Consider the following 20,292-nt stretch of genomic DNA (forward strand, 5'->3'; position numbering starts at 1 on the left):
TCTGTCTGTCTGTCTGTCTGTCTGTCTGTCTGTCTGTCTGTCTGTCTGTCTGTCTGTCTGTCTGTCTGTCTGTCTGTCTGTCTGTCTGTCTGTCTACTGTACTCGTCCTCTCACTTTGACATTTTGGCCGACGACCGGATACGGGAACAGCTTCACGCCTCGTGATTGTCAGACAAAAGAGACGCGCAGGAGGACTTGACGTGACGAGCTGCCTGCCTGCCTGTCTGCCTGCCTGCCTGCCACTTCCTGTGGTATGTGCATGGCCGCGGCTGATCGTCTGCACCGCACAACTTGACTGCATCTTCGACTGTCTGCGCTCGTTTACTGTGGTTGGGTTCAAATATTGACTGTATCACATCACATCACATCACATCACATCACATCACATCACATCACATCACATCACGGCCCCGAAGACTGCTTGATGTCCATGCACGCATGCGGAGTGACGAGGATCTCTAGGGGGGAAGCAAGCGAGCAAGCAAATCGCGGAGGCTACGAAGCCAGGACATCCGTAAAGCAGCTTACAGAACTGTGGCTTGACTTGCGCGCGTTCGGTTTCCCGTGCCGTTCTCCTGCTACTGTAGTCGACCTCGGTCTGGTGGATCTGGACTGAGCATGGCATATGGCAGATGGCATATGACAGACAGCAGACAGGAGCGCCACGTCTGTCCATTCGTTTTCGCAGCACGTGGTGCGGCAGAGCTGGACTCGTCCGGGAGAGGGAATGCGACGGGGCTTTGAAATAGTTATAAGATAATGTACTCACCTGTACACCACTTCATAATTGATCAATAACCGAACATCAATTCCAATAGACCTTTGATTAGCATGCACTGCTCGGGTCGGTCGCCAAACGACCGAACAATCCAAAAATGCCACGAGAACCAAGCTCTGCAGCCCTGCTTGATCATATCTTGGGTCCTCTTCCTCCACGAGCCGGAAACACTCGATCAATATGCTGGCCGCACCACGAAAACCAGCAGTCTGTAGATCGAACGTACGTGTTCAAAACAAGCAGCCTCCGGATCGAAAGTACGAGAGCAATACAAGCAGACTCCCGGTCGACCGTACGAAGCAAGGGACAGACGACTCACGAGCAGGTCCGGCTCGAGCCTGGCGTTTGCGTTAGAAGGTCCGGCGGCCTCCTCAGGCTATCCAGAATTTTCAAATTCGCTGACCAGGGAAGAACACGGTCCACACTCTCCTCCAGCGGTGACTCACGGGAAACGGCACTGTACTGAACGTCCCGATACATGTCTTCGCCACACTGCACATTGTCAGTGTCATCGTCGCGCGTCTGGTCGATCACGTACGGCCTCACATTCAAGCGTAGAGATATTGTGTCCAAGTCAATGATTACTCCGTCACAGGCTCCTGGCTGACTGCGTTCCCTTGTATTCATGCGTGAGATCTTGTCCCCGAGTCGGTACTCCATCACCCTTCTTCCGCAAGCTGTCCCCATCGGCGACTTCAACGGAGCCACCAAAGTTCTGCCCACCAACGTCCTGGCAGGGTGTAGGTAATTACTTGATTTCCTGCTCGGCATGGGGCCCCGATAAAGGCTGTGGGTTTCGACACAACGAGTGGCTTGACCTCGAAAGGGGCCAGGTCGTGACTCGCATCGCGAGGGTGCTGGCCAGACCATGGTCGTTCCCATCCATGTCCTGCTGTCCGAGAGGGGCCGCCTCGAAGTGGACCGCTCGTGTCGATTATAGTCAACGGAAGAGCAAGTCGGTACGAATAGCAGAATACTCCGATTTTCTTTATCGCCGGAAAACTAGAATACTCTTAAAGTGGGCCGCTCGTGTTGATCATAGTCAAGGGATAGCCAGTCGGCACTGGGGCAGACTGTTCCCTCTCCTTCCTCGCTCGGGGACGGATTAATAGTATACAGGGATAATCACTGCGAACGTCAATGTCGGAATTTACTGAATGATGGCTCTCCCGCTCTCCCGCTTATATATCTGTCTCCTCATAGCTGCTACATCCTGCTATGTACTTTCCAGCCTGTACATCACGTCCGTCTGCTGAGGACCACTGTACTGAGCACCAGTTTTGTACTTCCAGTTTATACACCAGCTTACACATCCTCCTTCTCTTCATACTCGATGATGTTATCCTTCTTCAGCACCGTGTCTGCATGTCGATCGTGAATCACCCTGGCTGCGAGAGCCGAGTCTCGGATCTCCGGACTGGCGAATAAAAAGTCGATCTCTTCCAGCGTCTTGCCGGTCGTCTATATCGGGGGTGAACGGTCAGTATTGCGTACGCTTACCGCACACGGAATACAACTTTGGCAAAGAACATACCTCAGGACACAAGAAATACACAAAAGGCACGGCAACGGCACAAGACAAGAGCATCCAGATCCAGATCTTCCAGCCGACGTTCTGCAAGGCGATGCCTCCGGCGAAAACGGTGATGAAGCTGAAAAGCCATTCGCCAAACGCGCCGGCCGCGCCACCGAGATGGCGGAGTTTGAGAGGGGCGATCTGTTCGATACGATGTCGTGGTTAGCAACTATGGTTTGCCAGGCTCGGATGGTCGACTGATCAGTACTGCCAATCCAGGGGCGTGCATACCTCGGGACCGTACAGCCACGGCACACCAATCCATCCGTAGCCAAACACAAAATTATATATGATCACAAACGCCACGGCGACCCATTGTCTCGTCAGAGTAGGGTTCGGCAAGCCGATCATAATCACAAAGATGAGCATGCAGATCGTCAATATGACGGCGGACCAGATCATCACGCCGCGGCGACCGACTCGTTCGATCGTCCAGGGCAAGGGATATGTCCCGAGAGCGAACCCGGTGTTCATGACCGCGGCGAGTAGTTGGGAGAGAAAGGGAGAGAGGCCGACCTGCGCGAAGATGACGGTCGAGTAGTAGACTGACAAGTTGATCCCTGGAGCCGGCAATGTTATTCAACTTATCACGACAACGACCGCCGGACAGATTTCAACGTACCCATCATCTGCTGAAGTGACAGGATCATGAAGGAGATCCTGATCCTGCGACCAGCCTTGAGATCGCTCCGGTCCCACAACAGACCCAGAGGGTTGAACTTATGCTCGTCTTCGTCCTCAAGCTTGATCGAAGCCAGGATTTCGTCGCGCATGGCCTGGACGGCAGGGTCTTCGAAGGGCCGGTCATGAAGGCGCATCACGACACTGTCACCCTCCTCGATCCGGCCCTTTGCGTAATACCATCTTGGAGTGTCAGGCAAGAAGAACATGCCAATGATCGAGACGGTCGCGAAGAAGGCTTGGAATGCAATGGGAAAGCGCCAGGACACCTGATTGGTCATGCGAGTGAAGCCAAAGTCGACCCAGTAGGCAAGCCTGTCATAGTCGTTAGTATTGCGGACGTTCCAGTACCGTAACGTTCGGTTGGACACGATAGACAGGACAGAAAGAACAGCTCTTGGTGAGATGAACTTACGCAACTCCCGAGATCAGCCAGACACATTGGATGGCGACTTCCGGTCCTCGTTCTTTCGACGTGATACTCATCTCTGCCATGTAGGTAGGAACACTGCAGGAAATAAACCCGATGCCGAATCCGCAAAGAACCCGACCGACGATAATTTGTGCAACGGACCAAGAAGACGCTTGGATGCTGGCGCCAACGATGACCAGGGCATCGCCCATCAGGATACAGCCTCGCCTGCCCAGCGGCATGCCGAGGAACGTCACCGCCAATGAGCATACCGCCGCTGCCAGGGTGTACGAGGATGCAATCATCGGAATGACATAGGTTCCAGTCGGATGACCAAGGGCGTCGAGGAAGGGCTCCGTGGTCTGGACTCCACCGAGCACGCCAGCATCGTAGCCGTACATACAGAAGGACTGTGAAGAGTCAGCGGAGCCAGGCCTGGGTGGGTACGGGCCACGGTGCTTACCAACGAGCAACAGATGGACATGATCCGGTAGAGTGTCCTACCCTTCAACGACTGGAGGAACTGCATGGTGGATGGATCGATGATAGCCAGATCGCTTCTCGACGCCGCTTCAAGGTGAGAGAACTGGTGGATCGCCGGAGCCCTGTTGTCGGGTCGCGACATTGCCTTTGTATCTCCAGCATGGCCTGGGCTCCCCACAGACGGAGAGCCGACACACAGGCTTAGTAAGGCCCACTCGAATCTAGGAAGCGAGCGATTGGCCGAGGGCAGGGGGGTTGGCGGGCATTCCTATCCACCCCCGCACCTTTGACCGGCGCGGGCGGGATTCGAAACCCGGGGAAGTTGATTCAATCGTCGGAAGGCCTTCAATGGAGAAGCGAGGCGCCAGCTTCGATTGCTCCGAGGCCTCGACATCCCGATCCAGGGCGCGAAGACTGGCATATTGACCGCGTCCCTACGACATCAACACTGTCGGTCTGTCTCTGTGTGATCCTGGGCGGTTCTGGCAGCTGGTCTTCCCGGATCCTTTCTGTTGACTCTCCTCTGGCACATATAACCGACCACTGCCCATTTAAGCTTGGAGCTTTGCAGAGCCAATTATGTACCTCAAACAGTTCTGCCTCCGAAGTCGTTGTTATAGCCGCCTGCCGTCCCCTTTGTCAAGCAAACTCAGGCCGAACGCCCTCATGGAGAACGCTGGATTGACCCAGGTTCCTTCAGGGCAGTGCTTCCAGACTCGATCTACCTCGACGAGCAACAAAGCCCCGGTAACTAAATTGGGTGCTTCCAGCGAAGATGCTTATAGATCAAGAACAATCCAGGACATGATGTCCTTGAAGGGCAGGGTAACTGTTGTCACAGGTAGGTTCGAAGTTCACAGCAGCTGTTATTCGGTATTGCTAAAACCATGTAGGGGGAGCACGAGGCATTGGGTTGGCGTTGGCGAGAGGTGCTGCGGAGCTGGGCAGTGATATCGCTGTCCTCGATGTTCTCGAGAAGCCATCCGAGGCCTTTGGGGATTTCGAAAAGGAGCTCGGAGTCCGGGCTCGTTACTATCGGTTCGTTCCCTCGTCGGTGTGGCATTATTGAGCCTGCATTGACCCTTGTGCTGCCAGGGCAAGCGTCACTGATCCTGAAGGCTTGACCCGCGGGTTTGAGGCTATAGTGAAGGATTTTGGTCAGATAGACAATTGGTATGGTCAACTCCTTGAGCCTCCATATCTGCTAATACCAGTCAAAGCGTGACAGCCGCGGGGATAGTCCACGACAAACCCTTCCTGGATACAACTTGGGAGGAGGGGGCGCGCATACTCGAGGTCAATGTGAGTTCGGAGTTTCTCGACGTGCAGAGCCATCTGCTGACACAGGATCAGGTCATGGGCACAATGCTGAGTGCTCAATTGGCCGCCAAACAAATGCGAGCTCAAAACACCGGAGGTAGCATCGTCATGATCGCTTCGGTCTCGGCCGGAACGGCATTGCAAATGCAAAGATTGAATATATATGCTGCGTCCAAGGGTGCGGTAAAATCCCTGTGCGGGCAGCTGGCCGTGGAACTGGCACCTCTCGGGATTCGCGTGAATACGGTTTCTCCTGGATTCATTGCGACCGAGATGACGAAGGGTCTTGCCGTCACAAGGCCAGAGCTCCTGACAGTGTTCAAGTCGCCTCCGCTGGGGAGGATTGGCGATCGAGCGGATCTGAAGGGTGTGGTGGGATACCTCCTCAGCGATGCGGCAGCTTATACCACCGGCGCGGACGTGCTTGTGACTGGTGGCGTACATGCAGGTCTGCTATAGAATTGTAAGCGTCGGAAGAAGGAGGGCAGCCATAAACCCCAAGGCTACAAGGCACAATGGTACATGTTTATGATGCTCCCTTCTGAATCTTCTCCTGCTGATCCCCAAAGGTCTGGCCGTGACGACGCCAGCTTCCCTGCCTGTTGACAGACACCTTGGTGTCAAGGATCTTGAGGCGGGACGTGAGGAAGCTCAAGGTTGTTGTAGCCACCCCAGAAGAGTGTTTCCAGAGAAAAGTCGTCGTAGGCCGTGTCAAACAAACTGAAAGCAGGATCCGTTTCGCCAAAGCTCAGCCCATAATCAAAGCTCCCCTGGCTTTGCGGCGACTGATGGGTTTGTATGAGATCGCCTTCTGCATTCGTTGGTCGCCGCTTCTTAGAGGGTGCTGGTGCGGCATTTTCTGCGATGTTATCCCATGGATTTTGTCGCTTGATCTTCGCCTTTGATCTCCTTAGTAGATCACTCTTGATGCCCATGATTACTTCAAGTGCCCTTGAAGCACTCTTGAACGCCATGCCCAGTTCACTCAATGCTTGACAGCACAGTTCCAGGTTCTTCCACGCATTGTTACTTCGAGTCGGATCAGTCGCTGCACAGGCCGTAAAGACGTGAATCAGGGTGGCCGTGAACACCAGATGGACTGCTTGCACATTGATCCTCCTAAGACTGTGAAGGCGGCGATATGTTTGGATCAGCTTTGCCATGAAGTTTGCTGAGCTCGTGCAGTGGTTCCTCCCAGTCGCAATCTCGGCTGTGGTCAAACCCGGCAGCGTCTTGACAGAGGCGAAGAAAGGGCGGAATGTGATGATTCGAATAGTATGATACTGCATACTGAATGCCATGAGTGAACGTAGCCTTGCCGGGAGATGTGACTTACTGCAGCTGGAGGACATGGGGAAGGTAGTAGGCGTCCTTGTCGATGTCGTTTACAGCTAAGCTGGTCGGGAGACTGTGAAGCCAATTCAGCAAGTCATCACCCTTCTGGATGGCAAACTGGAAAAGCTGTCTGGCGCTTTTCGGATCCGTTATGCCATCGGGGTACCTGATATACGTCAGTACCAGGCTGCTGCAAGACGATGTCCCGCTTACAAGTTCTCTCTGATTGCGGTCATGTGCGCGCACAAGTTGACATTCCATATGCTCAACTCTTGGATTGAATCAACCAGGCGAGGCAGCTCTGTTCCCTCGTTGTCGGTGTAGGGCGACCAGTACTTCCTCACTCTGCTTGGATTGTCCTCGTGCGTGGAGAACTTGACGGTTATGTGCTTGTCATCGAGGGCGACTGGCCTTCCGACATACAGACTCCACATCCTAATAGCCGTGTGATGAGTGAATGTGGAAGTAATAGAGAATAGTCAACGCACCTGTCGTGGACGAAGACGCCGGCCCATATCACCTTGCGGATCATTCCTTCCTCGGCGGAGATCAGGTTCGCTTGTACGTATGGCTCCGGGTCAAGATGCAGACCAAGGTCAACAGCAAGTCGGACGGCCATCCCTGAAAGCGCGGATCAGCACAGCTTGCGGACAGCACGGAGGCATTCCAAACCACTATCTAGCCATCCACGAGCATCCCTAGTGAGTAGCGCCTCCACGGCACTGAGGATCACCAGCGATTGAACTGTCGAGAGAGTCGGTGCGTCGAGTTCGAGCTCTAACAGTAGCTTCGACCTAGTGGCAAAGAAATCCGCAAGATGATCTGGCAGGTGCGGGTACGATCTGGTCGTCATGGTGGCTCCAACTGAACACCTAGAATGACGGTTCAGCCAAGAGAATCCTCCTCCAGGGCATTGGTTTGGGGTCGTGGTACATACATGGCGTTCGTCAACACTTCTGAATACAGGGAACTGAAATGCCCTGCAGCCCTACAGTTCGTTCTTTCCCGCCAAAAGACGGCTTCCTCCACGACGTGAATGGAAGGCTCTTCCCACGTGAAGTAGAGTTTGAGAAGGTGATCTTCAATACTTGGATCCACGAAATGGCCGACGCCTGCCCCGATCAATAGGTCTGCCCCTTGTTCAGAAGGAGAGCGGAATTTGGATCGTGACAAGGACAGCGGGCCATTGTGAAGGATGTGCAAGTTGGAGGTGGCACCGTAGAATCGTAGCTGGCCGTCTTCGGCTATCTGCAACGACCCCATGCGCCCAGAGAGTTGGTCTAAGAGGATGTCTTCGCCAGTCCCTGCGAGTGCGGCCGTGTCGGAATGTGAGCCGGTGGGAATAGGTACATCTGGAGACGACTCCGAGTAGAAGTAGGCTTCATCTGGGGGAGCCCCGGCCGTTGACGACACATCGCGGTTGCCATTGCGTTCTCCTTCGCAGGCGGGTTTCAGCAGTCCTTTCGATGCACAGGTATGGGATCCCTTACCTGGCCATCCTGCTACGGCGAACTCTGGCTGCTCGGTGCTGGAGGGGACGCCGTGGGAAAGGGGGTTCTCCATCACTCCTGACCCTGTGGCCCGGCTACCATATACATCAGTCTGGACGTGCATGGGAGGGGGCGATGGAAGGTCAATCCCATTGGCGATGAGGAGCGACTCGAGTTTTTGGCAATAGCTGGTCAGTGCTTGTAATCTCTCCTTGGGGGCAATCTTGCGTTTGTCCACGCCGTGCTGGAAGACACACTCCTGTCCATAGAGGATGCAATTCGAACATCGCGGACTGACGCCGTCGCATTTGATCTTTCGTCTTCGACAACCAAGACAGGCGGTCGTGACGTGTTTAGTCTGCCGCTTCGCTTGAGCATCAGACGTCTCTATGTTCGGCGACATCTGTTCCATCCGGGTTCCAGCTGCTGGGATGCTGCTGGATCAATCGTATGGTATGGGGTCAATGAGCGGACTCGCGTTCTTGATTTGACATTCCATATGTCGTCGTTCCTGTTCTATTCGATGATATCCTCGCAATCGAGGGTTGCCATCAAAATTGCGTCCCACTAGTCAAGTACACGGAGGTGCTAGATGTCAGTCAGCGGCCGAGGCCAATCTATCGTTGCGGGGAATCCACGCTTGGGGCTCCTCGTCAACCCCCCCTGTGCACCCCAAGCCCCATGGTGGGCCCATAGGCTTCAAGAGCTTGCCTGCCAAGCTGCCTGGGCTCTGCAGCAACGTCCACCTCTGGGCTCAAATCCGTTAGGCAAAAGGCATAGAGGAGTCAGACCAATGCGAGATCAGACCACGAGCTGGCACAATGTCCTGGAACTCGAGGCCTCTAACCTCTGTACTCAATGTGGAATGCTGAGGGCCAGGCTGTGGTGGCGATATACAGTAACAAACTGGTCATGGAGGGCAATGGTATCATAGTCACTCATGCTCCATGCCACCGACTACTTTCTAGCGCCGTATGGGATTCTCACCCTGCAGCGTTCGTTCCGCTCTCCGATACAAATTAACACAGAGACGTTGCACTGCCAGCAGGCTGTCGTCCTTGCTAATGTTGCTTAACTCTTGCAAAATCTGCAACATGTGCCGCCCCACGCCCAGGTCCAGTACCGAGCTTTCATCGGTCGGGTTGAATATAATATGTGCCAGAACGACAACCAAGGCCGAAACGATTGTTTCTAGCGATAACCTGCATACTTGGGTCAGAACAATACTCCTGAACAGTAATAGGCTGCCGTCTACCAGGTCGGACTCACCAGTTGCTTGCGATATCACCCCCCGGTATCAATCCGAGGAGGTCGATAAACCTTCGCGCGTCCTTGTACAGGATCTGCACCTTCTGCTTCGTCATTCTCTCCATCAACCCCTCAGCAGAGAAGAGATTGTGGCACGTCCTCGCAGCGGGTGCAATATAAGCGCGGAAGGCGTAGGCTGTTGAGAAATAGGTCGACTCCAACAAAACCACGTGGACCAGGTCCGATCGGTGCAAAGCCGTACGAAGATCTTGTGCATCAAGTTCGAACAGCCAGTTCCGTCGCCAGTCCTCCAGCCTGGCATTGATGGACCGCAGCTCTGCGTCTTCGAGACTTTCAGAACTTCGACCGCCCGGGGGCAGCAATACTTGTTCCATAAATTCGGCCTGCAGTAGAGCCAGCTCCACGTGCAAGCGGAACACATTGGCTTTGAATTGCCCGCCCTCGGCAGCAATCTCTCCAGCGGGGTCCTCGTCGCTCGGTAGTGGCACATTTATGAGTCTTGGACTCAGGCCGGGTAGCCGCCCAGCTCTCACAGCCATATCTGTATCCATAAAGAACGCCACCCAGAACACACGTTGCTGCTGGAGCAACTCGGGGGTGTCTATTAACCCGGGTCTCCTGGGATCGTTGACGTGCAGATCTTGAATGACACGTAGGGCCAGGCTCACAAAGACCTGTGCTGGGTAAGGGCGTGAGGAAGTCGAAATGACGGACGCCATACCTAGAAAGCACTGGGCCAGAAGCGGCGAAGGACGCAGCATGAGCAATTCCGGGACCACCTCCAGCGATTCTTGTAGATATATGCTGGCATTCTCTGCGTCTTGCGGTACACCCATGGGGCTCATGGACCGCAGGCGGTGGGCAATAGCCAGAACAACCTTCAGTGCGACCCATTCGATCGCTACGCCTGCAGCCATATTGTCGTAGGATCTCTGGAAGAGCGAGGTGATAACAGACGCATCGAAGATAGGAATGGCCGTATTGAAGTCGACCAAGAACTCCTGAAGCAGGAACATGCCTCCTTGAACTGGCGGTAACGAGCATCTCTTCGGGCCATTGTACCGGGTTTGAGGCATCATTTCAGCGTCCGTCGTCGCCAGCGCAGGAGCAGTGAGGCCATAGAACATGGTCGCTTCCGGCGTGGCCCAGCCTTGAGACTCGTCTGTCGAAGGCGGAAAGTCGGGATCTGATGTCCCCGATGGATCCAGGTGGAGATCTTGTAATAGCGTCGGTGAAGTGCCACTGTTGCTCCTGATGTTACTCAATGAGATGTCAGGCTGTAGCGCATCCGATGCGAACAAATTTTGCTCGACAGAGGATGCTGTGGAGGGAATTGACGACGGCGTCAGGGCGCCGGGTCGTTCTTGCGTGGTCTCTGGCATCCGTGCCGCAACAGAAGTTTTGATGAGCTGCTCCAGGCTCCTCAGACGCTCCTCGAGGCTTTCCATCTGCTTTCTACGGCTCGTTAGCAGAGATACCCATGACTCAGTGCTGGCCAGCTTGAAGAGAATGTGGAGTTGCTTGGGCTATTCGCCTACGATTATTGAAGCAGAAGGCGGCTCGTCTGCAATTTCGACGCAGCCACAGGGACTTGAATATTTCTGGGTGATATCTTCACCCTTCGGACACCACGCGTGCTTCTGGTCCCGGATAATAAACTCAGGCACTGGATATGGCGACCAACCTTTTCCGCTTCTCTCGAGGCTTGGTGACATGGGTCATTCGGCACACCAAGTTGGCTTTTGCACACGAGGAACACCTTTCAACTCCCTCCTTCAGATCACAGCGCCTTTTCTTCGCCCGGCAGAGATCACAGGCCTGGCCAACACCAATCAGTATGCAATCTTGGCGGACCGATCTGTAGTTCCGGTTACCTGGGCCATATTGCCTGACTTGACAGGGTGTGACATTGCTTGCGACATGTCTGCAAGCTGCACAGCTCGACGTCGCGCTCGTTCTCGGAGACAGGATGGACGGGGGCCTAGCTAACGCAGGCTACGCTGCACCGGAGTCTTCCACTTCAATGATGGATGATGCAGTCTGATCCACAATATAAAAGCGCAATAATGACAGTATAGCTTTGAATGCCTGGGGAAATAATGCCAGATGTTGCACAAGTAGCGTTGCTGGTCGTGTAGTCTAGATAGTACTACTAGAAACTATCCAAAACTGCGACCCAGTTCTCGTCAGCGTACAAGCATGACGTTGAAGAGCCAAGCTGGGCAGATCACATAATTCCAGTACTGGGCTTTGGCCGAGACTTTCACCGTGATTGCTTACATCGAACAGAGTAATTGCTTCGAAGACAGTCCGTGCAGACGCAGGATTTACTGGCTTCGGAAGAGAGTTATTCGTGGTGCTGACAAATACGGTATACCGAAGCTGGTACGAAGTCGTCGCTGAACCTTGCCAACAAGGGTAATAGGGAGCCGTGGGCAGCATGCGGAAGGCCGGAGACGAAATCGAGCCGGATGTCCGATAGCGTACTTCGTGCTACGTACTGTATAGGCGTTCTTGGCGGCCCTGGTACGTAGTACATAGGTACCTCGTCGGCAAGTAACTCGTTGGTAAGTACCTCGTAAGCCGCACTGGCTTACGACAAATTCGTCCACGAGATTATATTGTTGAGAGCCGTGTACTTCGGCCCAAACGACTTTCTGATCCTCTGGTATCGAAGACGAAGGCGTACTGTATACGCCTTGTGGAAACCCGTCCTGAACAGGACCGAGTTAGAATCCCGGTGTCAAGGTAGTCGGCTTAGGCAAGGCGGGTCATCAGGTCGTCCAGCGTCTGCTGCTCGATGCAGAGAAAGCATTTTCTGATACTGTGGACTGTGAAGGGTATCCGGGACGAGGAGGCAAACATTTGGCTGACTTGATAATAGATCGACATGTCCTTCGTGAGATGCGAAGCCTAGTCTGCAGGCTGTGCAGAAGGGTCGCCGCGCTCAAAACTCCATGCTGTTTGCTCCGGTAATACCATCATCATCCCGTTCTCGTTTGACTCGAACCACTTCGCTCTTGAGCATTGACCTGACAAATCCATCAAATAACTCGACGTAGGGTTTCAGGCTGGTCTTTTCCCAATCATTCAGTTTCCTCATGCTGACACCATCCTCAATATATCCGTTCGTCTGTTCGTCGCCCCCATCAGTACTGCCATAACGATCCACTTCCGCGAGAAGTTCAGTGACCTTGGGGACAGAGAGCGGATCAAATGCTTCAGCACGCGCCATATCCCCACCCGCTGTGATAGGCACGCACACCCTTCCAGTGCCAGGATGCACCACGAAGGGGCTTTTCAGCAAATGGATTTTCTTCTTGCCGACCTCCACGTCCAATCTGGGATATGTATACTCCAACAGGATGTCTTGCTTTGCTTCGACCAGGGCTTTCGTATCCAACGTCTTGCTGACTCCGGTTTTGGCCAGGGCATCTATATCTTCCCACTTCCTAATGCTTGTTCGGGCGGGACTGCTCGACCACTTCTTCGCCAATGCTTCGTTCAACGCCTTGTCCGGCAACAATTGCAGAAGGCGAGCTTGTCCCGCTTCAGACTTGAACGGCTCTTGATCCACTAACACTTGCTGGAAATATGGCTTCAAGATCTCAAGACTTCGAGCGATATGTGGATGGAGGGGTCGTTTGACGTTGACCCTTTTCCCACCCTGTACGCCGCCCTTCAGGACTTCGAAATAACCTGTGATAGCCTTCCGCTTGTCGTCATCCAGCACTCTTGCGTCTTTATCACTGACCCAGGCGTGAACACCACGACGACCGGAGTAAACCCAGATGATGTGCTCAAAGCCAAAGTCTTCTCTCAAAGCCACATCGACAACTTTTATGGTCATTGTTGCGAAAGCCCAGCATTTGCTACAGATGTTGGCCTTTTCGCAGCACGACCGTATGTCGTCGTAGTCTGTCAAATCAATATCGAAAACTATCTCCTTGCTCAACGGCTTGAACATCGAACTTTTTCTCAAGGTCTTGCGGTCTCTTGGGTTCGTAGTGTAGACCGGGCCAATCTCGAAACGAGACGGAACGTGTCGGAGGATGTCTTTGCGCAACGCTTCGGCTGTGGGGTAAGACTGATATCGAAGATAGGCATCATTTGAGAGCGTCAACGCGAATTCTCGATTGGCGAAGTCTGGTCCAGGCTTTGGCGAGTGGTTGAGCCACTGAAAAAGGGAGCGGAAGGGAAATAGTCGGGCGTAGAACTGTTGCATTACATTCGAGTCTGAATACGACTCTTGCTGTGAGGTCGAGGCAGCCTCCTCTGACGAGGTAGGTGCCGATTGCGGTGGTGAGGAGGGTATGTTGGCATCGCTCGCGAGTTGATCGAATTCTTCATCGTCGTCGTCGAACAGGTCCTCCAGTGCTACAGGAGCCTGGTCGATGTTCTTTTCCATGGATTCGTCCTTGTGGTCGCCATTTGGAACTGGTGGAGCATCCGGAAGATCCAGATCTTCACCATGGGAGGGCGATTGTGCTCGCGGTGATGATGACTCTGCCATCTTAATGCCCATAATGACAGCGACACTAAAGCAACGTCTTGGTCCTTTGTAGAAAACTGCACGGAGGACGGAGCATCGAGTCTGGCATCACCAGAATGATAAATGGTAACAGCGACGCGTTCGCGGCATTGCAGAGCGCGTCGCGATTCGTGTAGCAAATCAGAGTGATTCAATCCCACAGTCCTGGTCTAGACCGGAATCGGCTAGACTCGAGCCTCGGCCTTATCGATAAGCCGAACTGAAAAATTGTTGCCAGCCTCGCTGTCTTCAGCCATTTTTCCGCACCGCACCTAAAGCACACGACCAGCGCAGGGACAAGATCCCAAGATGTCGAACACGATGGAGCCCCAGGTAGAGAAATCGAAGAAGCGCAAGAGGAAGAGGACGAGGCCCACCGACGCAGATGCAGAATCGGCGGTCCCTCTGCTGGCAACCAATGCTCTAGACGCTCCAGGACCTCCAGCCACGAAGAAATTGCAAGAAAAGAGCAAAAAGAGGCGGAAAACATCTCACGAAAGCGAAGATGAAGGAGAGAGTGAGACAGAAAAACCACCCAAGGATATGAATACCTTGGAGCCGGAGACAGAGGGGGAGAAGCCCTCGGACGATGAAGATGGAGTCGATGGCGAGGATGCAGAACCCGAGCTCGAAGAAACCATCAACGACAAACCCACCATTGGCACTATGGAAACAACTTCTCGCGAAACAACAGACCTACCCACCGACGTTGCCCCATCCCTCCCAGGCACAGACACCACGCCGCAGAACTTTTCCGAACTCAACCTCTCGGAAAAGACCACAAAGGCCATCCAGGAAATGGGTTTCGCCTCCATGACGGAGATACAACGCCGGGGCATTCCTCCGCTCCTCGCAGGCAGGGACGTCCTGGGTGCGGCCAAGACCGGCAGTGGAAAGACCCTCGCCTTCCTGATTCCTGCGGTCGAAATGCTTCACGCCCTGCGCTTCAAGCCCCGCAATGGCACAGGCGTCATCGTCGTCTCCCCAACCCGCGAACTCGCATTGCAAATCTTCGGCGTAGCCCGCGACCTCATGAAATTCCACACTCAAACATTTGGGATCGTGATCGGAGGCGCGAACCGTAGCGCCGAGGCCGAGAAGCTTTCCAAGGGAGTGAATCTCTTGATCGCCACTCCCGGCCGCTTGCTGGACCATCTCCAGAACACAAAAGGGTTCGTCTACAAGAATGTCAAAGCGCTTGTCATCGATGAAGCCGACCGCATCCTCGAAGTCGGGTTCGAAGACGAAATGCGACAGATCGTCAAGATCCTCCCGGACCGCGACTCCCGCCAGACGATGCTCTTCTCCGCGACTCAGACGACAAAGGTCGAAGACCTGGCGCGCATATCCCTCCGCCCGGGCCCGCTGTACATCAACGTGGACCACAAGTCCGAGGCCAGCACCGTCTCCGGCCTCGAGCAAGGCTACGTTATCGTGCCCCCCGAGACGCGCTTCCTCCTGCTTTTCTCCTTCCTCAAACGCAACCTGAAGAAGAAAATCATCGTCTTCATGTCCTCGTGCAATTGCGTCAAGTACCATTGCGAACTCCTCAACTACATTGACCTTCCCGTGCTGGAACTCCACGGCAACCTCAAACAGCAAAAGCGCACGAATACATTCTTCGAGTTCATCAACGCCAGCCACGGCACGTTGATCTGCACGGACGTGGCGGCACGAGGCCTTGACATCCCCAGCGTCGATTGGATCGTGCAGTTCGACCCGCCGGATGATCCGAGGGACTACATCCACCGAGTGGGACGGACCGCTCGCGGAAGCAACGCCAAAGGAAGGAGTCTGATGTTCTTACAGCCCAATGAAGTCGGGTTTCTCTCTCAATTGAAGGAGGCGCGCGTCCCCGTCGTCGAGTTTGATTTCCCAACCAAGAAACTGGTCAACATCCAGAGTCAACTGGAAAAATTGATCGGGCAGAACTACTACTTGAACAAGGTGAGTTTGGCCTTTTTCGTCCTTTCAGAGCTGGTGGGCGTGCAGGCATGAATGAATGAATGCGTGGTGCTAACGAATCACAACTAGTCCGCCAAGGATGGATACCGCTCATACCTGCAAGCATACGCCTCACACAGTCTGAGGTCCGTGTTCGACGTGAACAAGCTTGACCTGGTGAAGGTTGCCAAGAGCTTCGGCTTTGCTTCGCCTCCCCGAGTCGACATCCAGCTGGGCGCGAGCATGCGGGATAAGAAGCAGAACACAGGCAGGAGAAGCTACGGAAGCCAACCCAAGCAGAAGAACGGGTTCCGAAGGAAATAATTTCCAAGTGTCGAGGAGAAACGAAGTCGAGCGGGAAACAAGTACATTGTACTTGTGTTTTTGTCCAGCTTGAACGTCTTGCTCGGCGTAATTGAAAGACAAAGTGGGAGGTCGAGTTTGAGGTCGAGTTCTAGGCAGGGCTGGAGTTGACGGAAGATTCCACTGTACTGTGGAACACTTCTGTGCCCAAACTGGTGGTAAATACGGGGTAAATCATGATCATCTGAAGCTCAGCTTTCACCAATTCTTGTGTCTACCTTGGAGGCTGTGTCGATTTTGGCCGGCGCATGTTCTTCCAAGCAGCGCTCACTGACCTTCCTGCGGTACTCCGTACAGAAGCATACCTCTCAATTTTGAGGGGATCAGTTCACAATCCGAGTACAAGGAGTCTGACACAAGTTAATAAGAACAATTCACCGTAGAACGATTCATGAAGGGAAACATCTCAGTACATCAGCGAGGCCAGCCCGAGAGATTTCACTTCCGGCACCGCTTACCCGAGTGCTTGTCGATAGCTTACCGACCGTGGAAGGCAGTGACACCGTGAAACCAGCAAGACAAAACAAAAAAGGTCATGGAAGTAGGTAGAGAAAGATCTTCAAATTCCTGTTATATTTTGATTCAACGCTGCTCTGCTCTGTTCACTTTCCAAGCTCCAAACAGAGACTGTGGCAAAATTCCAGAACTCATGATGGCGTCGACGCCGGAATCGCGGAGATGGATGGCCATCATGGGTAAGGACAAGGGCTGGCAGTCTATCGTCTCATGAGAATGTCCGCTCCAGCCTGCAACTCGTGCTCTAGATCGTTAGCGCCCGCAAAGGCGTCTGCTTCTTGTGGCCTCGGGTCTTCATGGCGGCTCCATTGACTGGGATTCTCAGGGATCGGGACGTTCATGTTGCCCGAGGGAGTGGGATTTGTCTGGTGGCGCACGTGATGACGGAACCTCATGACCTCGTCCAGGATCATCTTTCGCATTTCCTGCACATCCTCGACCACCTCAAAAGCAAAGTCAAAGGTCTTCGGACAGGCAGGTTCGTCGCTAGCGTCGTGCCAGATGTGCAGGTATCTGTGTTCCAAGGCATCTTCCACCGAGATACGGGATGAAGGGTCGAAAGCCAGCATGCGGTCCAGAAGATCCAGCGCATCAGGGTTCGCTTGTGGGAACAGTCTCTGGAAAGGGATCTTCGGCATGTAAGGCAGGTTTCGGACGTATTCCTGCGCACGAGGCGATCCAATTCTTGACAGAGTCTCTTCGTTGGGAGTGCCCAGATAGTGCAGGATCTGGTTCAACTGGTCGACGTAGTCGCGGCCCTTGAAGAACGGTCTGCCCCCTAGTAGCTCAGCCAGGATACACCCGACGGACCACACATCGACTGTTTGACAGGTTAGCTAGAAACCAAAGGTCGAGGCCTGTTCCACGTACTAGCTTTCGTATAGCTCTGGAAGCTCAACATGATCTCAGGTGCCCGATACCAGCGGGTAGCGACATACTCAGTCATATACCCGGCATTTTCCTCGGGATCCTGAGAGAAACCTCTGGCTAGACCAAAGTCGCAAATCTTGAGCTCACAGTCGGCATTGACGAGAAGGTTGCCAGGTTTAAGATCTCTGTGCAAGACGTTCGCCGAGTGGATATACTTCAGGCCGCATAGAATCTGGTAGATGAAGGACTGGAAATGGGCATCTGTCAAAGGCTGTCCTGATCGAATGATGGCAGCCAGATCGCATTCCATCAGCTCTAATCCCCGTTAGTGAATGCCGTGTCTCGCCCTCAACGTCGAGTCATACCTTCGTACAGATAGGTCTCGTTGAAGTTGTCCGGACGAGGAATGTCCATGTCATAGAGACAAGTTATCTGCGCCTGGTCAGCCACGTGCCTCCTCTGTGGTCACTAGCAATCTGACATTTCTGTGTCCGCGGAAGTGTTGCAGGAGCTTGATCTCGCGCAGAGCCCTCTTCGCAAGGATCTTCTTGCTGAACACATTGGTGACCTTCTTGATAGCCACTCCCTCTCCTGTTTGACCATTGGTAGCAGCACTTTGAAGGTGTCAGCAACGCTCCGGCGCATGTTCGCAGCAACCATACCAGACAATGCCATATGCGCCCTGACCCAACTCTTTTGTGACAGTGTATCGGTCATCAACAATGAAATCTTGATTGAAGACTTTGAACACCTTGCGCCCGGCTAGATCTCCCATGTTTGCTGTTGCAGTCTACACTCCTGATTGATCTAGAATACGCACTGCGCAGGTCGGGCAGGAAACGGATGGAGGAAGACGGGCTCAAATAGGGTTGTCGCGCGTCGAGAAAAGAGCTGAACCAGCTGAATATATGGCTGAAGATGATAAATTCGGCAAGAAGGCAGAGCCAATTTCTTTCTTCAAAATAATATGCGGCTGAGTGACAGAGTTGGATGGTGCTGACACTGGATATACGGCTACGCTTGGTTGCGGCGGGTGTGTCCAGTCGGCGAGGTCAAGGTGGGGGCTGCTTCAGGTGAAGTGCAAGATACGCATGTAAGACCTAGCCAGTAGAAGTATTTGCCTGTAAAGAGAGAACCAGATCGCGGCGTGTCGAACGAAACCAACTATCCAAAGTCTTAATCTGATAGCCGCTGGAGCGGGTTGAGGCAGCGTTTGCGGTGAACCGTGCTCGCTCCCCTCTTCTCCCGTCAAGCAAGCGCGCGCTCCGAATCTGTTTCAGAGGTGGGATGAAGGAGGGGCAAGGCACCAAAACTGGGTCCCGGCGCCCCCTAGGCACAGCTAGCACAGCCTAACAAAGAGCTTCGGAGCGCCAAGCAACACGTGCCGGGGCTAGTGCGGCCCCGCCAATAGAGCCACCAGCAAAAACTGTGGCTTGGGGATATTCAAGGCGTCCACGGGTGTCTGGGTTGATGTTTGTGAGACATTCAGGAAGACGGAATTGATGCTTGCTGCTGATATCGAAGTAGTCTTGTAGTGCAACTCTACAAGATTCTCAGGAGCCTCGAGAGCAAGAATCTCAGTGGATGTGTCTCTTGCCGACAGCTCTTATTGATGTTACAGCGGTCCATGAGAAAAGTTAAGTCATAGTCAACTTTCCATAATCCGTCAGTGTTGCAGCCAGCATCACTGTCATGGACGAAGTCCTTGCGAGACACCGGAAAGAGAAACGAGATCTGCAAGCGAAGATCACGCAAAAGAAGAAAAATGCCACGAAGAAAACGAGGAAGGGTGTCAACGACGACTGCGACAGGCTTGAAAGAGAGCTGGCTGAAAAGCAACAAGCAGAGCTTGAGGCATTGAATCCTGCTAAGGAACCCCAGATAGTAGAAACGTTTGAGGAGTTGGTTGTCGACGATGCTCCTGCAATGACCAATGACGAGTCCAACACAGCAACGGAAGACGCTAGGCAGGAGATCCATCAGCAAGCCTCGTCCACCGACCAACCCCGACAGAAGAAACCTAACAGACAAAAAGCAAGACTAGCACGCCGAGCAGCAGAGACAGAAGCTCAAGCGGCTGCAGCGGCAGAAGAAGCATCGCACCTACCCGACCTGCGTGAGCAAGAGATCTCAGCCATGAGAGAACTGATGAAGAAACTCGACCTTTCAGAAACCCTCATCCGACCCGACGGCCACTGTCTTTTCTCGGCTTGTGCGCACAGTATGCCACTTGATCTTCTTGTGTCACAAACCGGGCAAGCTGGGAAGGAACCCTATCAACACGTCCGATACGCTGCGGCAGAATTCATGGAGAGGCACCCGGACGATTTCGCGGCTTTTATGGAAGAGCCGTTGGAATCTTATGTGCGGAAGATCCGCGACACAGCCGAATGGGGCGGAGAACTGGAGCTGCAGGCTATTGCACGGTCGTATAATGTCGATATCAATGTTCTCCGAGCAGATGGCCGGGTTGAGAAGATCAGCTCGGGATCAGACAGCAAGGAGGATGCAGAGCCCGTATGGCTGGCCTACTACAGGCACAGCTTCGGACTGGGCGAGCACTACAATGCTCTGAAGAAATTACACAAAAGCTGACGTGACGCCCTGTCTCAAGCAACGGGTCATTATGCCAGACAAGACTTTTGAAAAGCTAGCTGTTGAAGCCCGAATTCCCAACTCCTTGACACGACCGAACACCATGTGCAAGCAGTCAGTATTCCAACC

The 20,292-nt window shown here is 53.6% G+C and overlaps 8 protein-coding genes across 8 annotated transcripts; 3 read left to right on the forward strand and 5 right to left on the reverse strand.

The window, feature by feature from the left end:
- Positions 1–2,083: 2,083 nt before the first annotated feature.
- G647_04530 (uncharacterized protein) lies at positions 2,084–3,848 on the reverse strand (the record flags this gene model as incomplete). The annotated part of the gene is made up of 5 exons (XM_008728871.1): positions 2,084–2,239; positions 2,313–2,495; positions 2,586–2,914; positions 2,977–3,350; positions 3,451–3,848. The coding sequence occupies 5 exons, from the start codon at positions 3,846–3,848 to the stop codon at positions 2,084–2,086; spliced, it is 1,440 nt and encodes a 479-aa protein (XP_008727093.1).
- Positions 3,849–4,737: 889 nt separating this feature from the next.
- Positions 4,738–5,709, forward strand: G647_04531 (uncharacterized protein; the record flags this gene model as incomplete). The annotated part of the gene is made up of 5 exons (XM_008728872.1): positions 4,738–4,771; positions 4,824–4,968; positions 5,026–5,103; positions 5,151–5,232; positions 5,284–5,709. The coding sequence occupies 5 exons, from the start codon at positions 4,738–4,740 to the stop codon at positions 5,707–5,709; spliced, it is 765 nt and encodes a 254-aa protein (XP_008727094.1).
- A 161-nt stretch (positions 5,710–5,870) lies between these two features.
- Positions 5,871–8,478, reverse strand: G647_04532 (uncharacterized protein; the record flags this gene model as incomplete). Its single annotated transcript, XM_008728873.1, has 6 exons — positions 5,871–6,540; positions 6,587–6,751; positions 6,799–7,020; positions 7,074–7,206; positions 7,258–7,457; positions 7,523–8,478. The coding sequence occupies 6 exons, from the start codon at positions 8,476–8,478 to the stop codon at positions 5,871–5,873; spliced, it is 2,346 nt and encodes a 781-aa protein (XP_008727095.1).
- A 561-nt stretch (positions 8,479–9,039) lies between these two features.
- G647_04533 (uncharacterized protein) lies at positions 9,040–10,792 on the reverse strand (the record flags this gene model as incomplete). Its single annotated transcript, XM_008728874.1, has 2 exons — positions 9,040–9,277; positions 9,345–10,792. 2 exons carry the CDS (start codon positions 10,790–10,792, stop codon positions 9,040–9,042), a joined length of 1,686 nt encoding a protein of 561 aa, XP_008727096.1.
- Positions 10,793–12,291: 1,499 nt separating this feature from the next.
- On the reverse strand, positions 12,292–13,869 carry G647_04534 (uncharacterized protein; the record flags this gene model as incomplete). Its single annotated transcript, XM_008728875.1, has 1 exon — positions 12,292–13,869. The coding sequence occupies one exon, from the start codon at positions 13,867–13,869 to the stop codon at positions 12,292–12,294; it is 1,578 nt and encodes a 525-aa protein (XP_008727097.1).
- Positions 13,870–14,184: 315 nt separating this feature from the next.
- On the forward strand, positions 14,185–16,143 carry G647_04535 (ATP-dependent RNA helicase has1; the record flags this gene model as incomplete). The annotated part of the gene is made up of 2 exons (XM_008728876.1): positions 14,185–15,822; positions 15,910–16,143. The coding sequence occupies 2 exons, from the start codon at positions 14,185–14,187 to the stop codon at positions 16,141–16,143; spliced, it is 1,872 nt and encodes a 623-aa protein (XP_008727098.1).
- A 755-nt stretch (positions 16,144–16,898) lies between these two features.
- Positions 16,899–18,343, reverse strand: G647_04536 (mitogen-activated protein kinase spm1; the record flags this gene model as incomplete). The annotated part of the gene is made up of 5 exons (XM_008728877.1): positions 16,899–17,518; positions 17,569–17,883; positions 17,934–18,000; positions 18,050–18,182; positions 18,231–18,343. The coding sequence occupies 5 exons, from the start codon at positions 18,341–18,343 to the stop codon at positions 16,899–16,901; spliced, it is 1,248 nt and encodes a 415-aa protein (XP_008727099.1).
- A 917-nt stretch (positions 18,344–19,260) lies between these two features.
- Positions 19,261–20,163, forward strand: G647_04537 (uncharacterized protein; the record flags this gene model as incomplete). The annotated part of the gene is made up of 1 exon (XM_008728878.1): positions 19,261–20,163. One exon carries the CDS (start codon positions 19,261–19,263, stop codon positions 20,161–20,163), a length of 903 nt encoding a protein of 300 aa, XP_008727100.1.
- Positions 20,164–20,292: the final 129 nt, after the last annotated feature.

This window comes from Cladophialophora carrionii (assembly GCF_000365165.1).
Source record: "Cladophialophora carrionii CBS 160.54 unplaced genomic scaffold supercont1.3, whole genome shotgun sequence".
Taxonomy (NCBI): Eukaryota; Fungi; Ascomycota; class Eurotiomycetes; order Chaetothyriales; family Herpotrichiellaceae; genus Cladophialophora; species Cladophialophora carrionii.